The sequence below is a fragment of the Myxine glutinosa genome, chromosome 9 (genome assembly GCF_964187855.1).
Source record: "Myxine glutinosa chromosome 9, kmMyxGlut1.1, whole genome shotgun sequence".
Lineage (NCBI taxonomy): Eukaryota > Metazoa > Chordata > Myxini > Myxiniformes > Myxinidae > Myxine > Myxine glutinosa.
Genome location: NC_136269.1, coordinates 118,489,066 through 118,511,609, shown reverse-complemented (window position 1 = coordinate 118,511,609; position 22,544 = coordinate 118,489,066). Strand labels below are relative to the sequence as shown.

The following is a 22,544-nucleotide window of genomic DNA, read 5'->3' as shown; positions in this document are numbered from 1 at the left end:
TGGACAGGTTGGATGTGTGACAGCGACAAACCGATTCGATTTTGGTTAAAGTCTAGACTCTAGATGCAGGTATGCGCTCTATACCCGATATGCCATTCCAGTTCTCTCTGGGTCAGTTTCCGTCTGCCTGGAAGTTAGCAAACATCACTCCAGAACACAAACATGGTGCAAAAACGGATCCTTTTAACTACAGGCCTCTGAGCTTGCTTCCGATTATAAGCAAGGTCATGGAATCCATCACAGCAGTTGACAGCAAATCCTTCCTTTTCTCCTACGGCCTGATATCAGATCATCAGTTGAAGTTCAGACCTGGTCATTCTACCTTGGACCTGCTGCTTCTACTTTACCAAGAATGGATGCAAGCTCTCAATGTTAGACATGAGATCAGGGCCATCTCTCTGGAAATATCTCGAGTGTTTGATACAGTCTGCTATCACCTTGATCTCCAAACTTTCTGATTATGGCATCCAAGGCCAAAAGCACTGACCTTTCACTCCCATATTCAGTGCCTATTTCATCAGTCAAATAGGCAGGCAGCAGTCTCTTCCTTCTCTGCAGACCAAGATAGAATCAGGAGCCTGTCGAACACTTGGAATATGTCTTTCAAACAGGTCAGTATGTTGGGACTACCACTGGTAACATGTAACCCAGTGCTCCCTGTTGCATGGTCGGGTTATCGGCGACTAAACCGACACCCCTCACTGGCTTTACTAATGGGAAGGGTCACTGTGACACCCTGCCAGGACCAAAAACAACACCTGACAAAGGGCGGATGAGCTCCAGAAGGGCCATCCAGTAAGGAGAGGGTGTCTCCTAAAAAACACCCATCCGGATTGGACCGGTTTGAGTCATACTAAAGGCATAAAAATGGTATATGCTGCTTCATTGCTTGACGTTCAGCATTTAAAAGGATAGAGTATGGACAATCCCCATCGGTTGGCATCCATGGGAAGGAGGAAATTCCTCCTGAGGAAATGCCGCGCTGAGTGCAGTGAAAAAACGGTGCCATTGTGACATCGCTGGTACCCAGAGCATCCCGGGAAGTGACGGCACTTCCCCCAAGCTCAGTGGTTTTAAGTGTTTGTCTCATCAATATGTCTATTACGAGCCTTAGTCCATGTATTTAAAAATAATAATAAACCTGACATATCCCACACACACCGTGTCTCAGAAAGGAACATCTGGCAAACCCTATTTCCTAATCAAACCACTTGAAAAGAGGTTAAGTCACTCAACCTTTTGTGTCTCACCATCAACCATTGCTTTTTCTTTGGCAGACCATATTTCCAATAACGCCGACAAAGCCTTCCTCCCACAGAATGTCCCCGACTCTTTAGTGTCTCTCCCCGGTTACTGTCTCGTTCGATTTGATAGGCCTGAACAACGCCCTGGCGGGTAGTTGCTCTTTACATCAATAATTCAATTTCCCGCTGCCCTTGTTCTGACATTATACCTCTCATCCCTTAGGAGTCCTTCTGGTTGTGACTTCCCCTCTCACCTCTTGTTCATCTGTGTTGTCCAGTCCTAACAATGACGACTCAACCTACATCTCTCTCACACAACATGGACAAACATTTAACAACTCATCGCAACTCTCTCTTCCTCACATGTGGCAATTTCAATTGTCACCATGCAACTTGGCTGGGTGTTGGTACCTCTCTCATCAGCCATGGCACTTCAGGAAAGGAGTTGTGTGACTCCATCTGTGAACTTTCCATCTCGGATGTATCCCCATGGCAAATCCTCCCTTCTTGACTTGGTGATTACTAACTTTCCTGCAAATGTCTCAGGACTGCTCTTCCTCTGCTCCAATTGGTTCATCTGATCATGTGCTTGTGAAAGTCAACATCTCTCTGGCTATTCTCAGAGACCGGCCTCAACGCCGGCGAGTCTGACATTTCACTCAAGCAGAATAGCAGGGACTGTAAGCAGCCATCAATCATCAGGACTGGTCTCCCATCTCTACTGCCTCTGACATCAACTCTTCCAGGAAATTGTTCAACAGAAACCTGCTCTCTCTCTCTCATGCACAGATTCATCCCATCACGTCTTCAGTTATCCTACACTTCTTCCCAACATGGCACCCTGAATCCTGTGGTGAGGCAGTTGCCTGAAACAACTTGCTTTCTCTTCCTGGAAGGCTAATCCGACCAAAGGCAATCTCAGTGCATTCCAAAAGGTCCACAAGAAGTGTGTGTCCACTCTCAGTGCAGCTAGAAAACAACATTTGTCCAACCTCCAGAATGAACTTTCAAACTTGTCTCCCTTTTCTAAATTCCGGTGGCACCTTGATAATTCCGGTGGCACCTTGACATCCTTTCCCTCTCTTCAAAATGACTCCACAGCCGGCTCCGCTTGTGAGAAGGCTGAATGCCACAATTATGTGTTTGCTACCAAATATTGCATCAAGAACCCATCACTCTCAGTACCCATCTTTCCCTGTTATACCCAACTGCTCCTGGGCTATGTGTCTTTTGCACCTGAAAAGATGGAGAAGTTTTTTTTAAACCCTCGACTCTGACTCTGCTACGGACGGCATCAGCTCACGTGTTCCGGCTAGGTCATCTTGCATCTACTTGGAAATCCACCAACATCACTGCATTACATGAAAGGTGCAAAAACGGATCTCTTTAACTACAGACCTATCAGCTTACTTCCCATCATCAGCAAGGTACTGGATTCCATCATCACAGTTGATAGGAAATTCTTCATTTTCTCCAACAACCTCATCCCAGATCACCAATTTGGTTTCAGACTAGGTCACTCCTCCTTGGACATGCTGTTCCTACTCACCCAACAATGGATGGACACCCTCAATATCAGACATGACATCAGGGCTGTCTCTCTGGACATATCTCTTGCTTTGATACAGTCTGTCATCCTGTCTTCTCTCCAAACTCTGCTGATGGCATCCATGGCCAACTCCACACATGGCTTACTGACTTGCTCTACTCTCGTAGCCAACGTTTGGCTCTCAATGGAATCCTTTCATCTCTCCCAATCAAGGCTGGAGTTCCCCAATGCATTGTTCTGGGCCCAGTCTTATTCTTCATCTTCATCAATGATCTATCTGAATGGAAAATCCCCTTTATATATTTGCTGATGACTCTACCCTCTGCCTTGACATCCCTAATCCTCCAGTCAGCCAGGCTGCAACCTCATACCTCTCTTCAGAACTTGGAAAAAAAATCACAAGATGGTCCAACACTTGGAGTATGTCTTTCAATACCGACAAATCTCACATTCCCACTATCTCTCTCCGAAAGGACCGTCTGTCAAACCCTCATATCTACTTTCTTAACAATCCTCTTGAGGATGTTCGGTCATTCAAACTCCTGGGTCTCACTATCTGCCATAATCTTTCTTGGGCAAACCACATTTCAAAGTTGGCCTCCAGAGCCAGCCGCCGACTCGGCATCTTCTGTCATACAAAGTCCTTCCTTGACACACCTGAACACCTATCCACTCATAAGGCCTTCATCTGCAGCTTGATGGAGTACTGCTCTCCTGTCTGTGCTGACCCCTGCCTCACATCTTGCTCCACTTGATCCCGTAGAAACCGAGCCCTTTAAGATTATTAGATTCTCCTGCTATGAAGTTGAGTCTATGGGCCTATCACTTTCCTTATCGCAGACAGGTCGGTGGTCTCTCTGTCTTGTACCGCCTCCTTTCTGGTGTTGCATGCTCTTATCTTTTTAAGTAACAGCAGTTATAGTTAGTATTAGTCATTAGTCCCCTACCCGGAGGGGACTATAGGTTTGCTCTCCGTCTGTCTGTCTGTCTGTCTGTCTGTCCATCCCACCTGTGGTTTTCTGGACTTTCTTTTTACATACCCTTTAGCATATTCAACTGAAACTTGGTGCATGGTTTTATTATGATATAAGTTAGAGAACAAGTTCGAGTTTCAGTGCATTTCACCAATTTTTCACAGAGTTGTGCCCTTCTTGCTTGGAACAAAAACATTCATTGGGACCAGTAGGGGACATGTATTGCAAAGCAATTCTCCCTGTTATTATTGTTACTATTAGGTCATCTCATCTCGATAGTCAAGAGGTGAACTTTTAAAATGGGTCAGGATGTCCGGATGTCTGTCTGTCCATTAACTTTTTCCTATTCCTCCCATATCACCAGGTTGATTGTTCTGAAACTTGACACATGAATACAAGACAGTAGCCCACACAAGCGCTCAGGCTTCAATTTTTCGATTTCCGATCGTGGAGGCTCCCAGGGTGGGTTAACCTGAAAATATTGGATCCATACTCGTCCCTTAGTTAACAACCAATTGCTCTGAAACCCGGTACAGCCCTTTTTAAAAAAAATTCTTATTATTTTTTTTATATACAGAATCGAGGCTCGTGTAAGAGCTAACACATTGAACATGAAAACGTGCACAGACACATAAAACATACAATGAAGGGAGCAGGAGACAAGAGGGGAGAGAGAGGGAAGCACACAAGCACAACAACAGAAGAGAACAGGGACGTCTGTAGATCTGTGGAAGGGGGAGGGCTTCAGGGAGGAGGAAGGGGTACACGGTATAAAGCAAATGAACACTGCTAGGAATTTCAGGAAAGAATTTGAGGATTGAAAGAGGCGGATTTGGGGTGTTTTAACGGGGGTAGAAAAGATCAAGGTTTTGGATGTGGGAAGATAAGAGATGGTGGAGAACAGATGTTTTAAAGATCTGAAGGGAGGAGTGAGATTGAAGAGAGTGTGGGAGTTTGTTTCAGAGGTGGGAGAAAAGAGGAATGAAAGAGTGAAGGTGAGTCGAGAGTCTTGATTTTGGCAGTTTCACTAGAAGAGGGTTGACGGCAGATCTTGTGCATCCTGCAGGAACATTTTGGGGGCAGAGCACAGACAGAGCAGGGGGAGCAAGGCCGGAGAGGAGTCGGAGAGGAGTCGGCCGGAGAGGAGAAGACAGAAAGACCACCAACCTGCCTTCGGTGAGAGAGAGAGAAAGGCCCTCAGAAACAGCTTCATCGCAGAAGATACCAATGATTCTGAATGCTTTGGTTTCAACCGCCTGAAGCCGAGCTAGGTGAGGCAGGAGCACCAGGGCCCTTCTACTCGATGGCCCCAACAATCGCCCAGGCTTTGATTTTTCGATTTCAGATCATGGGGGCTCTCTTTACCCCCTGAAACTTCGGATCCCCACTCGTCCCTTATTTACCAACCGATTGCTCTGAAACCCGATACAGTCCTTCTACTTGATGGTCCGCAGGATCGGTCAGTCCTACATTTTTCTTTTTCGTATTTTTCGAATTCAGATAATGGGGTCTTCTGGTGGATCAGGCGGCTCCCAGGGAGGTTCTCCCAAATCAGCAGAGGTGTCAACTACAACGTCAAGAAATGACTGTCAGCCCACTCGGGGTTATTTATATTACCTTGCCATGGTATAATTTGAGAAGTGTGTTTGTTTGTTTCACTTCTATGCACTCCTGAACTACTGGAAAGAATGAGTTGAAAACTGGTGATTGTACTTGTGGCATGCAGGGGGAGGTTTTAGGGGGTTAATTTTGTTGTAATAATCGTGGGAGTTCAGGATGGGGATACCCAGTGAGAACCCCAATTCTCTCTATAAAAATGTGTATCTGTAGCGCTGCACCCAGGGGGAAGAGGTATTACAAGTGTTAATAAAACACCTCAATTCTGGGGGAATGTACCAGTCTGTAATTTTTTTTTTTTTGTGTATACAGAATCGAGACTCGTGAAAGAGCTAACATTTATCACAACAAAAAAAATCAAACAGACAAACAAAATATATAAAAAGAGGGAGCGGTAGACAAGATGGGGAGAGAAGGGGAAGCACACAAACACAACATTTGAGAGCAGGGACATCGGGAGACATCGGGAGACACCAAGGACTTCCAGGAAAGAAGTTGGTATTTCAAAAAAGTGGATTTGGGGTGAAATTAGCGGGGGTAGAATCTTGCCAATTCTGGGGGAATGTACCAGTCTGTAATTCTGGGGGAATGTACCAGTCTGTAATTCTGGGGGAATGTACCAGTCTGTAATTCTGGGGGAATGTACCAGTCTGTAATTCTGGGGGAATGTACCAGTCTGTAATTCTGGGGGAATGTACCAGTCTATAATTCTGGGGGAATGTACTAGTCTGTAATTCTGGGGGAATGTACCAGTCTGTAATTCTGGGGGAATGTACCAGTCTGTAATTCTGGGGGAATGTACCAGTCTGTAATTTTTTTTTTTTTTTTTGTGTATACAGAATCGAGGCTCGTGAAAGAGCTAACATTTATCACAAAAAAAAAAATCAAACAGACCAACAAAATAATTAAAAAGAGGGAGCAGTAGACAAGATGGGGAGAGAAGGGGAAGCACACAAACACAACATTTGAGAGCAGGGACATCGGGAGATGTGTGGGAGGGAGAGGGCTTGGTGGGAGGCGGCGTGGAAAGGGGGGGGGGGGTGGGTGGGAGAAGTGTATAAAACACAAGGACACCAAGGACTTCCAGGAAAGAAGTTGGTATTTCAAAAAAGTGGATTTGGGGTGAAATTAGCGGGGGTAGAATCTTGCCAATTCTGGGGGAATGTACCAGTCTGTAATTCTGGGGGAATGTACCAGTCTGTAATTCTGGAGGAATGTACCAGTCTGTAATTCTGGGGGAATGTACCAGTCTGTAATTCTGGGGGAATGTACCAGTCTGTAATTCTGGGGGAATGTACCAGTCTGTAATTCTGGGGGAATGTACCAGTCTGTAATTCTGGAGGAATGTACCAGTCTGTAATTCTGGGGGAATGTACCAGTCTGTAATTCTGGGGGAATGTACCAGTCTGTAATTCTCTGGGGGAAATAAGCCGTCTGGAAGGACGGGTTTTTTGCTAATTATAAGCAGACAATGTTTTTGTTCATTTATAGAACACTTAAAGGTGGCGTTTGTAAAAACAATCAAAGTCGTGCAATGGAGTAAAGTCCTGGGAGATGATAATGGCCGAACAAGTTTTGAGTAAGAAAAGTATTCCATTGTTATAGGAGCATGTGGGCGGCATTTGGCTCAGATAACCCGGCCTAAAATCAATAATCCGTTTTCGCAAAATACCTCCAAAGTAAAATTTATTTCATATTTGTACATAGTTGGAGAAACAAATTGGCATCATCATTACAACTGGTCAGAAGTAACCTTCCAGATGTAGAAACAAAGTTGTCATCTCCGGTCTTCATGGCAGTATCGAAACATATGAAATTTCGACAAGATGTTCAAAGGAAGAACAGTGAGTGAAACAAACTCAAATTGGATAATGCAAAATGCGAATACTGTATAAACACAGTGTAGCCGAATCGTGCTTTTGTTTTTACAATACACAGCATTGTTAAATTTACAGTAAATATAAATGTGCAGTACAAATTACAACCCAGTGATTTTAATAGGGAAATGCAAGCATTGTTAAATATACAGAACTTGAATACCAAAATGGTGCCGCCGACTACCTTTGAGACTTCTTATTTTGTGTGCGGCGCATGGCTGCCGGCAGCATCATTTGCCGGGGTGCAACTGTGCCGCTGATGCAGTGCCCCGTTGATCACAGCGGGAATTTGGAACTCTGCGAGCATGCCGGCGATGGCTCGCCTGCTCTCACCTATGACAATGAAGTTAACTTAAGGCACATTTTTCATTGCATGACCGTCACAAAATGCTGCGATGATAAAGAGCCCATAACTACCCAAGGGGAGGCACTACTCCACTCAACAAAATCCCCCAAAACTGAAGGATCTTGCCAAGAAAGAATGGCTCTTTGGATTTTGGAATATGGAACGAAGAAACCAGAAAAAAAAAAAAAAAAATCGACGGAGGAAACCGGCAAATACTTCCAGCTTTTTGAACAGCCGTAACAAGCTGATAAAACGCAAACACATTCCTCCAATCCTTGGGATAAAACAGCATTCATTACTCTAAAATGGAGGACAATCTGGCATGGGAAGAACGGCGAAAGAATGCCAACGCAGCTAACAAGGCCACTTGGCCAAGTTCACAGTTATTTAAGGACTTGTGTACATTGGAACCCTTATGGCTGCCCCGATACATGAAAAGGAATCGTCGGGTGCAAGTACAAAAGACTAAAGAAATTGCACTAATTACGTTTGCATTGTTTCAGCTTGAGATTGGTGTTGAAAGCAACGGAAAACGGCACATTTGTTCGATATTGCTATACGAATCGAGGCGAACCGTGACACAGCATGCCCGATCGATTGTTCGAAAAGACTAAGGCAACCATTTTGTTCAACAACGGCATGGACGTATCGAAACGAATGTCTGACTATACTGTATACCAATTCAAAACAGCAAATTCCACGGCTCACGTTGAGCTTACTAGTGTGCCATAATGATGCAAGAGTGCAAAAACTCTGCCTTACCAACCAACTGACCAAACCCAATCACCCTCTACCCCCATTCCCAGGACCCTGATACAATATGAAAACGTACTGTGCAACAGCCTGCGAGAGTAGTGGTTAAACATTTAAAATGATGACGGTGCAGTCATACAGCATGCACTTGTAGCGAGCGCGCAGAAACAGCCGTTTCTGTCAAAAAGTGTATAGCCTTGGAAAAGTGATCGAAAGAGGGAATGTAAGAACCGATGGAATGAGTAACAGAATAAAGTAACAGATTGAAAAAGTAAACTGCAAAGCATTCATTTACATCCTGCCATCTGCCCGTTATTCCAAGCATCCATTTCCGTTGGTCACGAATGAAGTACACGACTCCCAAAGTGGCTTTCTTTGCTGGGGTGGTGCATGCTGCTGGGTCGAGACACTTTTGTGCAATTTGACGTTTTGCAGTGCTCCCTGTGAATTAAAAATGGCGGAAGTACGTGCAGAGGCAGGCCGAAGCCGGCCACCACGATCGCTCGCCGTGCGGCCGGCGAGCGAGACCTTGGCCGGTAGGGTCCCGTGAAAGTGAGCTTGAAAAGGCACAGGGAAATTGTGGCTAGTACATAACGGTGCAAGGCCCTTCCAAAGCAATCCTGCTGGATCGGAATCCAAGGATTCTTCCACTTTCAGCATTCTCTCTCCCTTCCTTCTCATGGTGAAGAGTACAATTAAAAGGACAATCTCTGTTTGCTCCAACGCAGAACCCGAGTCTTTCGAGTCTTTCCTCAGTCGCAAGGAGGCTCCGTCAGGGTCGGGTAACAAATGGATGTGGGTGAGTACGGCAGCGGCACCAGAGACATGGATGTTGGGGAGGAAGGAGGCGAGTTTGCAGAGTCAGCGACCTCTGGCTGGTTGTAGAAGATGTACGGGCATTGACGAATGCACATTTCAATGATTATGTTGCTGTTCTTGGTCGCCGTCAGGATGCAAATGCTGTAGTCCGGGCGCATCAGTGTGGGAGCAAAGCAAATGGACAGGTTCTCACTTGTCATCCTGTTCAAAGTGCTGTGTTGTGTAACCCTAAAGAGGGAGATATCCTCGTGTTGGTTCAAATCAAGGCAAGCAAATAAAATCGTGTTTCAAATTAAATGAGCAGCCCCGCCGTGAAATTAAAAAAAGGGGGCTGGAGAAGGAAGGGGGTGGCATTGTTGTCAGGATTCATAAATGAGAATCTAGAAACTCTTCCCAGGAGAATGGAAACCCTCTGGTTTAGGGAGGACGCACGCACAAAAACATTTCAACAGTCACAAACAGCGCATAACATTGTTAAGTAGACAGCAAGCAATCTAAATATACCAACAACAACAACGACGAAACTAACTTGTGCAAATGAGTGATGATGTACTTGAAGACTTCTTGATTTATGGATGATGTTTTCTTGATCTTCTTTTGAAGTGCTACAAGTTTTGATGTTCTATCAGGGCAGCCTGCAAATGCAAAATGAACGTCATTAAGCAGAGATTCAAAGTTTGTGAAAGGACTGCTGTTGGAATGCCTTGCAGTGCATGGCCTTGCATAAATAAATATCCAAGGTTTGTATTTTAGATGAATATGAATGAATGAATGAATGAATGAATATGAATGAATGATCGTTTTAAGGCCATTTTCCCCGCTAGAGCGGGGGTTAGCCTTGCGGGCCCCATGACAATCATGGTTCCCTGTTTGAGGCAATGTTTTTATGGCCGGATGCCCTTCCTGACGCCAAACCTTGGTCGCCTCTTACGATGCGCAGGGATACGGTGTACCTATTCTAAGCCGGGGTACACACCGTGATCATTCATCCCAGCAAGCTGGTACTCAATTTGCCGACCTCGGAAGGATGACAGGCTGAGTCAACCCTCCTGGCGTTAATTCAGCGATCCACCGGGATTCGAACCCAGGATCCTAGGGATCCAAAGCCAGCACCCTAACCGCTAAGCCAACACCAGGAACTCATAGATGCTACGTGCTAATCAGCCGCAAGGACCAAGCCACCAGAAATCTGCTTTGTTCATCTTGATCACTTGTCGCAGGATATGTTAAACCAGGCCAAACTGTCTGCGTGAGGCAAGTGGCCCCAGCAAGGTCCGCAAGTGTAAAATGGAATTTGCAGAATAAAGATATAAATATATCAAACAAAAGCACACACCTGAAAATTCACAATACCATACTCTGCAATGGTCGCACTCAAAGCTGCAAGAAAACACGGACAGGAACCATTTTAATCAAATGCAGCATTAGTTTGCTTCCTTCAACTGACCGATAGCTTCAACCAACTCCGGGTGGATGTCGTACGGCAGAAGGGGTTCGGGTAGCTCCGAGAAGAAGGCCTTGAGCAAGCCGGCGACCACGTTCACGTTGGCCTCCAAGGCCTCAAAGCTTATGCTGTGATCTGCAAGCGATAGACAAATAGTACCAAATCCAACGATCCCAGACCACACACTGATGTGATAATTCCAGGTGCTAAAACGTATCCTATAAGGCAGTGCTTCCAGCCTTTTTTGGTGTGCAAATCCCTTCCAAACCTCCGAATATCTTGCAGACCATAAGGTATGACTAGAATGGTGACATAGCCACTTCATGCTTGGCCACATGCAGGATGAACCGTGGCCTTCCATGAATGGTTGCTTCTGATGTGTGGCGAGTCAGAGTGTGTGAAGTCATTTGACGGCGCAGTGTAGGGGCCGCTAATGTGTTGGTATTTTTCCCCGTGGACCTCGCCTGCCCCCCACCCTCAAATCCCCAATGTTGACCCCAAGAGGTCCTCGGACTATATGTTAGGAAACACTGCTTTCTTTGAGGTATTTCTGAATTTTGGCAAGCAAATCATACTTTCTCATGACTCGCCATCGTGTAGATTGCACTGTAAATATATGAATGTTCAAATCTTTCCGACGTTGTGCAATCGTGACCGTCAAGTGACATGGTTTGAATATGTGGCTAGAATGGTGATACAGTGGCTTAAGTCCAGATCCGTTATCAATTGATGACTGCCAACAGTTGATTAAAAAAAACAAAAAAAAAAACAGTGTTGTCAAAAACAAATTCACGTGGAAATGTTTGGAAGAAGTAAGTAAATGGAGCTTTCAAAATGCTCTGTGACAGCATGATTATATTGTCATTCCCCACGTCCCTGACCCTCCCCAAAAAAGATAAATAATCGCTTTCAGCAGAAGAACCCCCTCCCCACATCATATGACTCCCTCCTTGTCCCCCCAATCCCCTTCCGTCCACCCTCGGTCATTACGCTCGCTGAAATGCATGTAATCTCAAGGCCTGGCACAGTGATGTACGTGAAGGTCTGATAATTAAAAATAAAAATAGAAATAAAAAAACATTCTTGAAATCAAGATTGTGATTCAGAGGGGTTGTGGATAGCGCATTCACTCTGAGTCTGGGAGGTTCGTGGTTCGATTCGGACTCTCCTCGGGAGTCATACCAAACTAAGTCAAACAGACTTTACAATGGTAAGCGTTTCCTCACACTGGAACATCAGCATTTGGAGTACAAAACACGGATAACCCACAGAAGTTGGCATCCCATGCAGCAGGGAAGAGGGGGTGGGAGGGGAGGGGTTCCCTAAAAATTCCCTGCTAACTGCAGATAGAGAAACTTTACCACTAGACGACGCCAATGTCACCCATTGTGTTAAGGGAAGCAGCTTCCCCCAAGCTCAGTGGCCCTGTTTGTCAGATGTCACTCCCTGTGTTCTGCTATGACAAAAATGTAAATAGTAGTTAATTCAGGTACAACTTTTTTCTGTTTCAGCGCGCGCACACACACACACACACACACACACACACACACACACACACACACACACACACACACAGTTTAGGGGAAGTGCCGTCACTACCATCACTTCCTGGGATACCAGCGATGTGACAACAATGGCGCCGCTTTTCTCACCATCCTCAAAAGGGCATTTCCTCAAGAGGAATTTTTGTGCTCTATCAAGCAAGGAAACAGCATGTACCATTTTTAAAGTCTTTGGTGTGACTTGAACTGTTCCAAACTGGATGTATCCCACTAATATTTTATTGACCAGATGTTTTATATCCCACTAATAGGCCAGATATGGATTCAGACCTGAACCAAACTCTAATTGGCTTGTTCTTGTCACCTAACCATCTCATCCATCAAATTTTGTCATAATCCGTCCATAACTTTTTGAAATGTCATGCTTATGCTATATATCGTTTCCCCCCCCATCTCTCAATGGTGAAGAATCACTTGGTAGATTCTCGTATCCAGATCCGTATTTGGATCTTTACCAAAATCGAATCAACTCGTCCTTGTCAAACCCCAACCTGTCCACCAAGTTTCGTCCGAATCTGTCAACAACTTTGAGATATCCTGCTATGTATAGTTTTTAGCCCCATCTCTCAATGGTGAAGAATCACTTAAAATAACCTCAAAAATAGTTCGTTTACCAATTCAGTGAGGCACTATGCAAATGCTGTTAAATGTTCAAGTCAACTGGATGAAAATTGATGGTTTTAGAAGTTTAACCTAGAGTTGACCTTTGACCTTTTGACCTTAAAATAGCTGGTTTCCCAATTCAGTGATGCACAATGCAATTGCTGTTTAATTTTGAAGTTAATCAGATGAAAATTGATTTTAGAAATTTGACCTCAAAATCAATAGGCTTCTCAGTTGTCACTACCTCGACAACTTCGTAAAGTTTCAGAACAATCGGTTTGGAATTGTGAGCTGCAGGTGAGTGACAAACAAGAAAGACGTCGTGCAGAGCACGAGCATGATACTTGCAATATCTACACTCCTCCCCATCCCCCAAAAAGTTGCCATGGATACATCAAATTGTCCATTTCATTAAGATATAAATTGACGATCTTAATAAAAGCTTGGTTCAATCGGATTAAAATTGATGATTTTTCAGACGAAAATTGATGATTTTAGAAGTTTGACCTTGAGTTGACCTTTGACAATTTGGTCTCAAAATAGCTGGTTTCCCAATTCAATGATGCACTATGCAATTGCTGTTTAATTTCCAAGTTAAAAGGATGAAAATTGATCATTTTCAGATGAAAATCGATCATTTTAGAAGGTTGTCGTTAGCTTGACCTGTGACCTTTTGACCTAAACAGTTGGTTTCCCAATTTAGTGACTCAATATGCAAAATGCTGTTCAACTTTCAAGTCAATCGGATGAAAAATGCCAATTTTTGAAATTAGACCTGAAAATGACCTTTGACCTAAAAATCAATAGACATCTTCCTTATGACCAACTCTATCATTTTTATTTTTTTTATTTTTTTTGTATACTGAATCGAGGCTCGTGAAAGAGCTGACAACCACGAGGGAAAGACAGCACAGGGGGACCGCGAGGGAAAGACAGCACAGGGGGACCGCGAGGGAAAGACAGTACAGGGGGACCACGAGGGAAAGACAGCACAGGGGGACCGCGAGGGAAAGACAGTACAGGGGGACTGCGAGGGAAAGACAGTACAGGGGGACCGCGAGGGACCACCAAACATCATTTGGTGATGTTTCGTGAACATCGGATTAAAATTGTGACCGGTAGGCGATTGACATGCAGACAAAGACAGACAGACAGACAGACAGACAAACAGATGAAAAAACAATCACTCAGAGAGGCACTTGGCAAAACCGAAGAAAGTAGAATTTAACTCGGCAGAGTGCATACCTCTGTCAGGCTGAACAGTTTACGTTTTGTATCCCACTGATAGGCTGGATCTAAACAAAAATCGAATTGGCTTGTTCTCATCACCTAACGAACTCAAATCCACTTAGTTTTGTCATAACTCGTCCATAACTTTTTGGCCCTATCACTCAGTTTTAGAAACTAGGCCAATGTTGACCTTTTGACCTCAAAAATAATTGCTGGTTGAATTCAATGACCAAATGTGCAAATCCTCTTCAAATTTCAAGTCAATCAGACGAAAATTGACGATTTATCAGATGAAAAATGATAATTTTATAAGTTTGCCTTGTGTTGACCTTTGACCTCAAAAATAGTTGGTTTTCCAAATTAGTGACTCAATATGCAAATGCTGTTCATCTTTCAAGTCAATTGGATGGAAAATGATGATTTTCGAAATTTGACCTGAAGATGACCTTTCATCTTTGACCTCAAAATCAATATGCTTCTTCGTTGTGACTACCTCTACAACTTAGCAAAGCTTCATGACGATCGGTTTAGAATTGTGACCTGTAGGCAATTGACAAACAGACAGAGGTGAAAGCATAACCTCCATCCACCTTTGGTGGCAGAGGTAAAAACAACCTTTTGGGAAGTCTTTCTTTGGTGCCACGTGCCACTGTCTTACTTTGGTCACATGACCCTCCATGAGCAGAGCTATTGCGTTGTCAGGAGGCAATGAGGGTTTGACTTTTATTTTCAGATATCTTCATTTACGGACAGTTTTGTGATTTTTTCCTGCAATCATGGCTTCAAGTTACATCACTGTGCAATTTTTCAAATTTTTAGCCCACCTAGAAAAGTCCGAAGCATTTCACGAGTGAGTCAGTCAGTCAGTCAGTCGTTACAAAGAGCTTTATGTATCATACTAACAGTTTACCCACCCTTCAGGAGAATGGAGTGTGAATTAATCATTTTCTGAATAAAGTATATGCTGTAAATAAAATTTGATGGATGTTTGTGTGGTGTCATATTTTGCATTATATGCCATGAAAATGATATTAAACCTTTTTTTGATCGATTCTAAATATAAACATGCATGAATCACAGGATAACCCACGAAATGAATGAGGCATGGAATCCCAGGAAATGAATGAGGCAGGGAATCCCAGGAAATGAATGAGGCAGGGAATCCCAGGAAATGAATGAGGCAGAGAATCCCAGGAAATGAATGAGGCAGGGAATCCCAGGAAATGAACGAGGCAGGGAATGTCAGGAAATGAATGAGGCAGGGAATCCCAGGAAATGAATGAGGCAGGGAATCCCAGGAAATGAACAAGGCAAGGAATCCCAGGAAATGAATGAGGCAGGGAATCCCAGGAAATGAATGAGGCAGGGAATCCCAGGAAATGAACGAGGCAGGGAATCCCAGGAAATGAACGAGGCAGGGAATCCCAGGAAATGAACGAGGCAGGGAATCCCAGGAAATGAACGAGGCAGGGAATCCCAGGAAATGAACGAGGCAGGGAATCTCAAGGTAGTACTCGTATGAAACACCCTCCCCCAACGGGAGAGCGATACTCCCTCCCTCTGGTGGGGGCCAGTAAAACACTTGCACTTTACCACGTGAACAGTACAAAATTGTAAGTTGTCTCCGCAGCCGATTTGTAATACCCTCTCCCACCACCACCGGTGGCATTATAGTAAACGGTACACATCACGGTTGATGACAAACAACCACCTACCTACCATGTTTTTCAGTTTCACATACCTACCGTGTTTTTCGGTTTCACCAACCTACCATGTTTTTCAGTTTCACATACCTACCGTGTTTTTCGGTTTTATTATATAGATTATTATATATATGATACATATATATATATATATATATATATATATATATATATTATATATATGATATATGAGGAAGGAGATGTACAAGATCCGGGAAGGAGGAGAGGCATCACGATTTTAAGTCATGCCATGAAGCTACTAGAGAGGATTCTGGATGGGAGGATAAGGAAAAGGGTAGAGCAGGAGGTATGTGAAGAACAGGGGGTTTAAAGAGGGTAGAGAGACGACGGATTGGATGTTTACACTGAGACAGTTGGTGGAGAAGAGGTTTTATAAACAAGGTGAAATGGTATTGTTTGTAGACCTTGAGAAGGCTTACGGCACTGTCCCGAGAGAGATGGTGATGGCAACGTGAAGATGGATGGGAAGAGTTAGGTTGGTATGAGGTAACGGAGGGAAGTGTTTTTGGTTGGTCAAGGGTTCTGAGAAGAGTTAAGCGTGAACATCAGAACGAGACAAGGAAGTTCACTCTGTGCACAACTGTTTATTTATGTGGATGGATCTAGTGAGCAGGAGGGTCAGCAAGGAAGGCATTCTGAGAAAGATAATACATGCAGAAGATCTAGTTATTGTGGCGGAGAGAGGGCTGGAAATGCAGAAGGTGTTGGAGGAGTGGAAGGATTCGCTCAAGAGACGTGGATTGAGGATGAGCCTGGAGAAGACCGAGGTAATTTTGGTCGATAGCAGAGAAAGGAACTGAACATCCATTTAGAAGGGAAGAAGATTTGGCAGGGAAGCAGATTTGAGCATCTACATTCCAGATGGAACAATGACCGAGGATGGCAGTTTGGATGCATAGGTGCAGAGGAGGATACAGGTGGGTGCATGTGCATATGGAGGAGGTCGGGGGACTCATGGAGGACAGGGAAATGTCAAGGAAATTGAAACGGACAGTTATTGTGCAGCGCCAGCCTCCCTTTACGGTATGGAGACGGTGATACTGACAGAAGCACCAACAGAGGCTGCAGGTCGGCTAAAACAACTGGGACAGGAGGATCATAATGGGAATGAAGAGGGTGGATAAAAGAAGGATGGACATAATGAGGGAGGGGATAGGTGTGAGGATGACCTTGACGGGAAGGTTGGTAAAGAGCTGGCAGAAGCGGGATGGGAACCTGGTGTGGATGGAGGAAGAGAGAATGGCAAAGAAGGCAGATGGGTTGAGGCAGCGATGTGTAGGTAGTAGTAGAGTGGAGAGAGTTGTCTGAGCATAGAGGGCAGTGGAGTATTGTACAAAAGGCACAGCAGCAGCAGCTTGGTACCATAAGGCCTAACCCCATACAAAGGCGAAACGAGGAAGCAGATGATGCCAGCCAGTGACCCCAAAAAACATGATCGTGCACCGATTCCTCTCCAGAGAGAGAGAGGACGGGAGGGCTGCAGGGAAGAGGGGATTGGGGGCAGGCTTCCTTAGTAAAAGGCTTATAAAGCTTACGTAGGAAAGATTACTCACAATAGCCCAATCTAGCGATATCACCATAATGTCAACAAAGCCACAATATACTGACTCATTGAATTGATAGCGTCGTTTCAAAAGTGCACGATCCTGTAAAATGCACCATCAGCTGAAAATTTGCGAAACTTGTTATTCACTCAAAAGGAAAGCAGAAAGACTTGTTTGGTTTTGACAACTATCACTGCAAATGGGTAACGATGAATTTGGAAAGTCCCAACCATTACAAAAACGAAATCTCAGCTGTTGTGAAAAAAAGCGGTTTGCAATTCGAGTCATGGAGAAAATGAGAATGATTAATTAGCAAATTTGTTACAAAACTGAGGGCAAAATAAAGGAAGTCATTTCATTTATCCTTCACCACCATCACTTCCTGCCAATGTTGTCCGTCACTGCAAGGGAAGTTTTTCTTTTAATTCCACGAGAATATACTTTAAAGAGAATCGCAAAATGAAAGTAGCGATTAACAGGAGGAAAATAATAATAATAATAATGAAGGAGAAAACGAGACAGACTCGTGTTTGAAAATCCTGCAAAAATATCAACAGTCGAGATAGAGCAAGAATGCAAAACAAGGAAGTAATATATTTATTGGGCCAAGTTAAACATAAAACAAAAATGTTTTCAAGTTACACGGCCCGCACAGAAATATTGGGGAGAGCTAATACAGCACTGTTGTATTTTTCAAAACTAAAAGGTAAGTCTGCAGTTCATGTTCCCAGAGTTGACCCTTTGATTAATGAAAATCGGTGCTGAGCGTTTCCTAAGTTTGTGTGTCAGAAGTTCCATGGAGAAAAATGTGGAAAAAGAGCTCGACTGCAACAGCTTCGTTTGCAAGGAGAGATGGCACATGCTTTTAACTATTTATGTGCAATCTATATTCTACAGTGCATTCAGAAAGTATTCAGACCCCTTCACTTTTTTCACATTTTGTTATGTTGCAGCCTTATGCTGAAATCGTTTAAATTCATTTTTTCCCTCATCAATCTACACTCAATACCCCATAATGATAAAGAGAAAACAGGATTGCAGAAAGTTTTGCAAATTTATTAAAAACAAGTACAAAAAGTTTTAATTAAAACAAAAGCCGCGTCGATGTTACACAATGCCTAGATGCAGCTGTGCCTATAACGTCGATGTTATAGGCACAGGACATTCCTATTGATTCGATTACTTGATGTTATTTTTGTGCAAAGTGAAAATATATCTCGGCAATTTCCCGTGTGTGGCGACGAATTTTTAATATATCTCGGCATTTTCCCATCTGTTATTTCAGGCGGTGTATGACTGACCATGCCGCAATTTTAAAAATATATATCTTGGCAATTTCCCGTGTGTCGCGACACGTGAACGAAGCTATATATGCTCCTCTCTCCACATTATTGTGACGACGTATAAATTAAATATTTCATCGTGACGATTGTCATCAAATGGACGAATTTTTAATATATCTCGGCATTTTCCCGTCTGTTATTTCGGGCGGTGTATGACTGACCATGCCGCGATTTAAAAAAAAAAAATCTCAATGGACTTGAAGTTACAGGCCTTTGAGAATTCATTTCGTTCTATAAAGGGCAACTTTCATTGGATTTTCTTCCGGTTTTTTTTCAACCGAGTCTAAAACTATGTTAGCGACTGTGAAAAATGAAATGATATATCGAATTTGATTTCAAATAAAACTGTGTGAGAGAGGAAGACACCACGGGCCTACAAAACAGGCCTCAAAGCTATGCGAGTTAATAAAATGGTGGATATTTGTTTATATGAAGGCTCTCCCAGAATGGGTGGAGCTTTGAGGTTTTGTCTTCTCTGCAAGAACAAGAAGAACAAGAACAACAAGAAGAAGAAGAACAACAACAGCAGAGGGCACTCTATGAGCAGCGTCTGCGACGCGGCTAAAAAACTGAAATATCACATTGACATAAGTATTCATACCCTTTGCTATGACACTTGAAATTTAGCTCAGGTGCCTCTCATTTCTCTTGATCATGTTTGAGATGTTTCTACACCTTGATTGGAGTCCACCTGTGGCAAATTCAATTGATTGGACATGATTTGGAAAGGCACACACCTGTCTATATAAGGTCTCACAGCTGACTATGCATATCAGAGCAAAAACCAAGCCATGAGGTCGAAGGAACTGCCTGCAGAGCTCAGAGACAGGATCGTGTCGAGGCACAGATCTGGGGAAGCCTACAAAAAAATGTTCTGCTGCATTGAAGGTTCCCAAGAGCACAGTGGCCTCCATAATTCTTAAATGGGAGAAGTTTGGAACAACCAGGACTCTTCCTAGAGCTGGCCGCCCGGCCAAACTGAGCAATCGGGGGAGAAGGGCCTTGGTAAGAGAGGTGACCAAGAACCCGATGGTCACTCTGGCTGAGCTCCAGAGATCCTGTGTGGAGATGGGAGAAACTTCCAGAAGGAGAACCATCACTGCAACACTCCACTGATCTGGGCTTTATGGCAGGAGTGGCCAGTTGAGCAAATGTTTTTTTGTTTTTTTTAAAGTTGTTACTTGAGAATATTCGGATGATCCTTGTGAGATGACCATGATAAGTAAAACACTTGCAATGCATTTATAGCAAAAACTTATAAACTCCCATGATCCTCATTGTCACGGGTGCTGCCATCTTGATGCGAGCCATGCGGTCGATGGCTGATGAGTCGTGGACATTGGGACTAGTCCGTTATCTCTACCATGTCCGTGTAGCAGTCACCGGGGGTGAGTGTTGCATTGATCACGCTATGGCGTAATGTATGTTTGTTTTAATTGACTGTTTCGTCTCTTATGGCTATAATGTTTGCATTACTATGGAAATACGAATGCTCAGGGTATTATATATATCTTGTTCTGGGTCTTGTTATATTAACTGATACATACAGTTATATTCATTAATAACAAGAAGTACTATATGTATTGTTCATTTATTGGAGAATAATTTTACTTTTGGTTACTGGTTGATTTATGGTAATATTATTGCCGGTCAACTACAGGCAATACATTGCCTGGTGTTGGCTTAGCGGTTATGGCGCCGGCTTGGGATCCTAGGATCCTGGGTTCGAATCCCGGTCGATCGCTAAATTAACACCAGGGGGGTTGACTCAGCCTGTCATCCTTCCGAGGTCGGCAAATTGAGTACCAGCTTGCTGGGATGAATGATCCCGGTGTGTACCCCGGCTTAGAATAGGTACACCGTATCCCTGCGCATCGTAAGAGGCGACCAAGGGTTGGCGTCAGGAAGGGCATCTGGCCATAAAAAACATTGCCTCAAACAGGGAACCATGATTGCCATGGGGCCCACAAGGCTAACCCCTGCTCTAGCGGGGAAAATGGCCTTAAAACGATCATTCATATTATTACTACAGAATAATTGTAGTCATTAGTGAAATTGGAATGTTGAATTGTTATTAACTATAAAGTCTTAAATGGTTAGCCATAACATTTTTTATTAGTTAACACCTGAATTAATGACAGAGGATAGTTGATCGGAATTGTTCAATTGCTAGTAGATTGCATTGGTAAAATATTTACTCTTCAACTGTAGTAAATTGTAACGGTAATGGTAACAGAGTTTATCATTGAATACATGAAAGTATTGCCCTGAAGTTTGTAAGTTCCTAAATTGTCAACGATTGCATCCTGACAGAGTTTTCATTGTGTCTTTAAGGTTTTTCATCCCTCTCCACCTGCAATGCTCAATAAACTGTTGAAGCCAGATCAGTTGTTCTCATCTTGCCTTCCACTTATAAAAGAGATGTTTGTCTGTCTGTGTCGGTGTCGCCATTTTTCTTAGAGATGGCCAAATGGATCTTCTTCAAACTTTCAGCGGTTCATCAGGGAGTGCCGGGGGTGTTTTATGGAAAAAGGAAAAATTTTAAGTTGGATTTAAAAAAATCGTTCTATAGTACCTAAGCCTTTGCCCCCAGTGAAATGTGATAATAAATGATCCCCAATTCCATTCCTTAATAGGTAAAAGGGGTAGGGAATTGTTTTAGACCCTCACAAAAAAGATAAAAAACAAAATTTGATTTTTTCACAATGCGAACAGGATCAGAGCAGCACCGGGCAACGTCGGGTACCACGGCTAGTTCCATATAATTATTATGAAATACACTAAGAAACTAGAACGGCACTCGCTGGTCCACATACATCCGCCAGGCTGAACAGTTTACGTTTTGTATCCCACCGATAGGCTGGATCTGGATCCAGACCTGAAGGAAAATCGAATCTGCTTGTTCTTGTCATCAAACCAACTCACCCACCTGGTGATGGAACGTCCAAGAAACATTCTGGGTGCTGGTGAGGCCATCTTGTGACATCGCTTTTCTCTCTGCAGTCAGCGGGGCAATCAAGAAGAAATCCCCACCCATTCCCCCTCCCCCATGGGATGCCAAGTAACGGAGTTTGTCCAAGCTCTATCCTCGAAATGCTGAGCATCAAGGAAGCAGCACATACGTACTCTGACCGAACCATGACTGCCAGAGATTTCACGCGTTAAATACCTGTCACATTTCCAGTTGACATATGTCTACCAGCGCCTTCCTTGGTTCACACATTTTAAAGGCATGGCAAATAAGGGAGAACGTAGATCATTTCATTTCCCATATCCCATAAAATGCATGCACAGTACCCACCTTCAGCAACAGGGGCCACAAGCAGTCGTGAGTTATTACATCAGTACAACTGATGTGTTGAATGGTGAAAGTGAAGCAGAATTGCCATCTTCACCAATGCTGTTTAGTGTTGTACTGCAGCACCTTCCACACAACATTCTAGCAAGACGCTACGTACGCTTTTACATAGCGACTTGCTTTGCACCGCACTACCGAGCCCACCGACAGGCCATTTATTTAACAAAAATCCAATTGTTGGTTCAGCAGATGAGAAGCGCAGGACACATTTGTTGTTTCGTATGCAGCCTACAGCTGCTGCTTGCATCATTTTCTGGAAGCGTGGCTGTGCCACTGATGCAGTGCCCCGTTACCAGTACGCTGTTACTCCTTTTGCTCACCTCGGAAGGATGCCAGTGACAGGCTGAGTCAATCCACCTGGTGTTATTTCAACAGCACGACAGGAGCTCAAACTCAAGACCCTAAGATCTTAAGCCAGCCACATTAACCGTTAAGCCAACACCAGGCTGCAGGACAGATTGAAACAATCTGATATGACAGAAACAAACAACAGTCTCATGTCTCTAATTGAGGTTACACTTTTCCGTAAACAATGAAATTTTTTTTTAAAGAACCAT

The 22,544-nt window shown here is 43.7% G+C and overlaps 1 protein-coding gene across 1 annotated transcript in view; it reads right to left on the bottom strand.

The window, feature by feature from the left end:
• Nucleotides 1-7,053: 7,053 nt before the first annotated feature.
• The window catches only part of LOC137435042 (rho GTPase-activating protein 5), a 100,345-nt gene continuing 84,854 nt past the window's right edge, over nucleotides 7,054-22,544 (bottom strand). The window contains exons 5-7 of the mRNA XM_068128421.2: nucleotides 10,627-10,758; nucleotides 9,709-9,814; nucleotides 7,054-9,407 (exon numbers count right to left, since the gene is read on the bottom strand). Of these exons, the coding sequence (XP_067984522.1) occupies nucleotides 9,113-9,407; nucleotides 9,709-9,814; nucleotides 10,627-10,758 (533 nt within the window). The 3' untranslated portion in view covers nucleotides 7,054-9,112. The remainder of the gene's footprint in view (nucleotides 9,408-9,708; nucleotides 9,815-10,626; nucleotides 10,759-22,544) is intronic.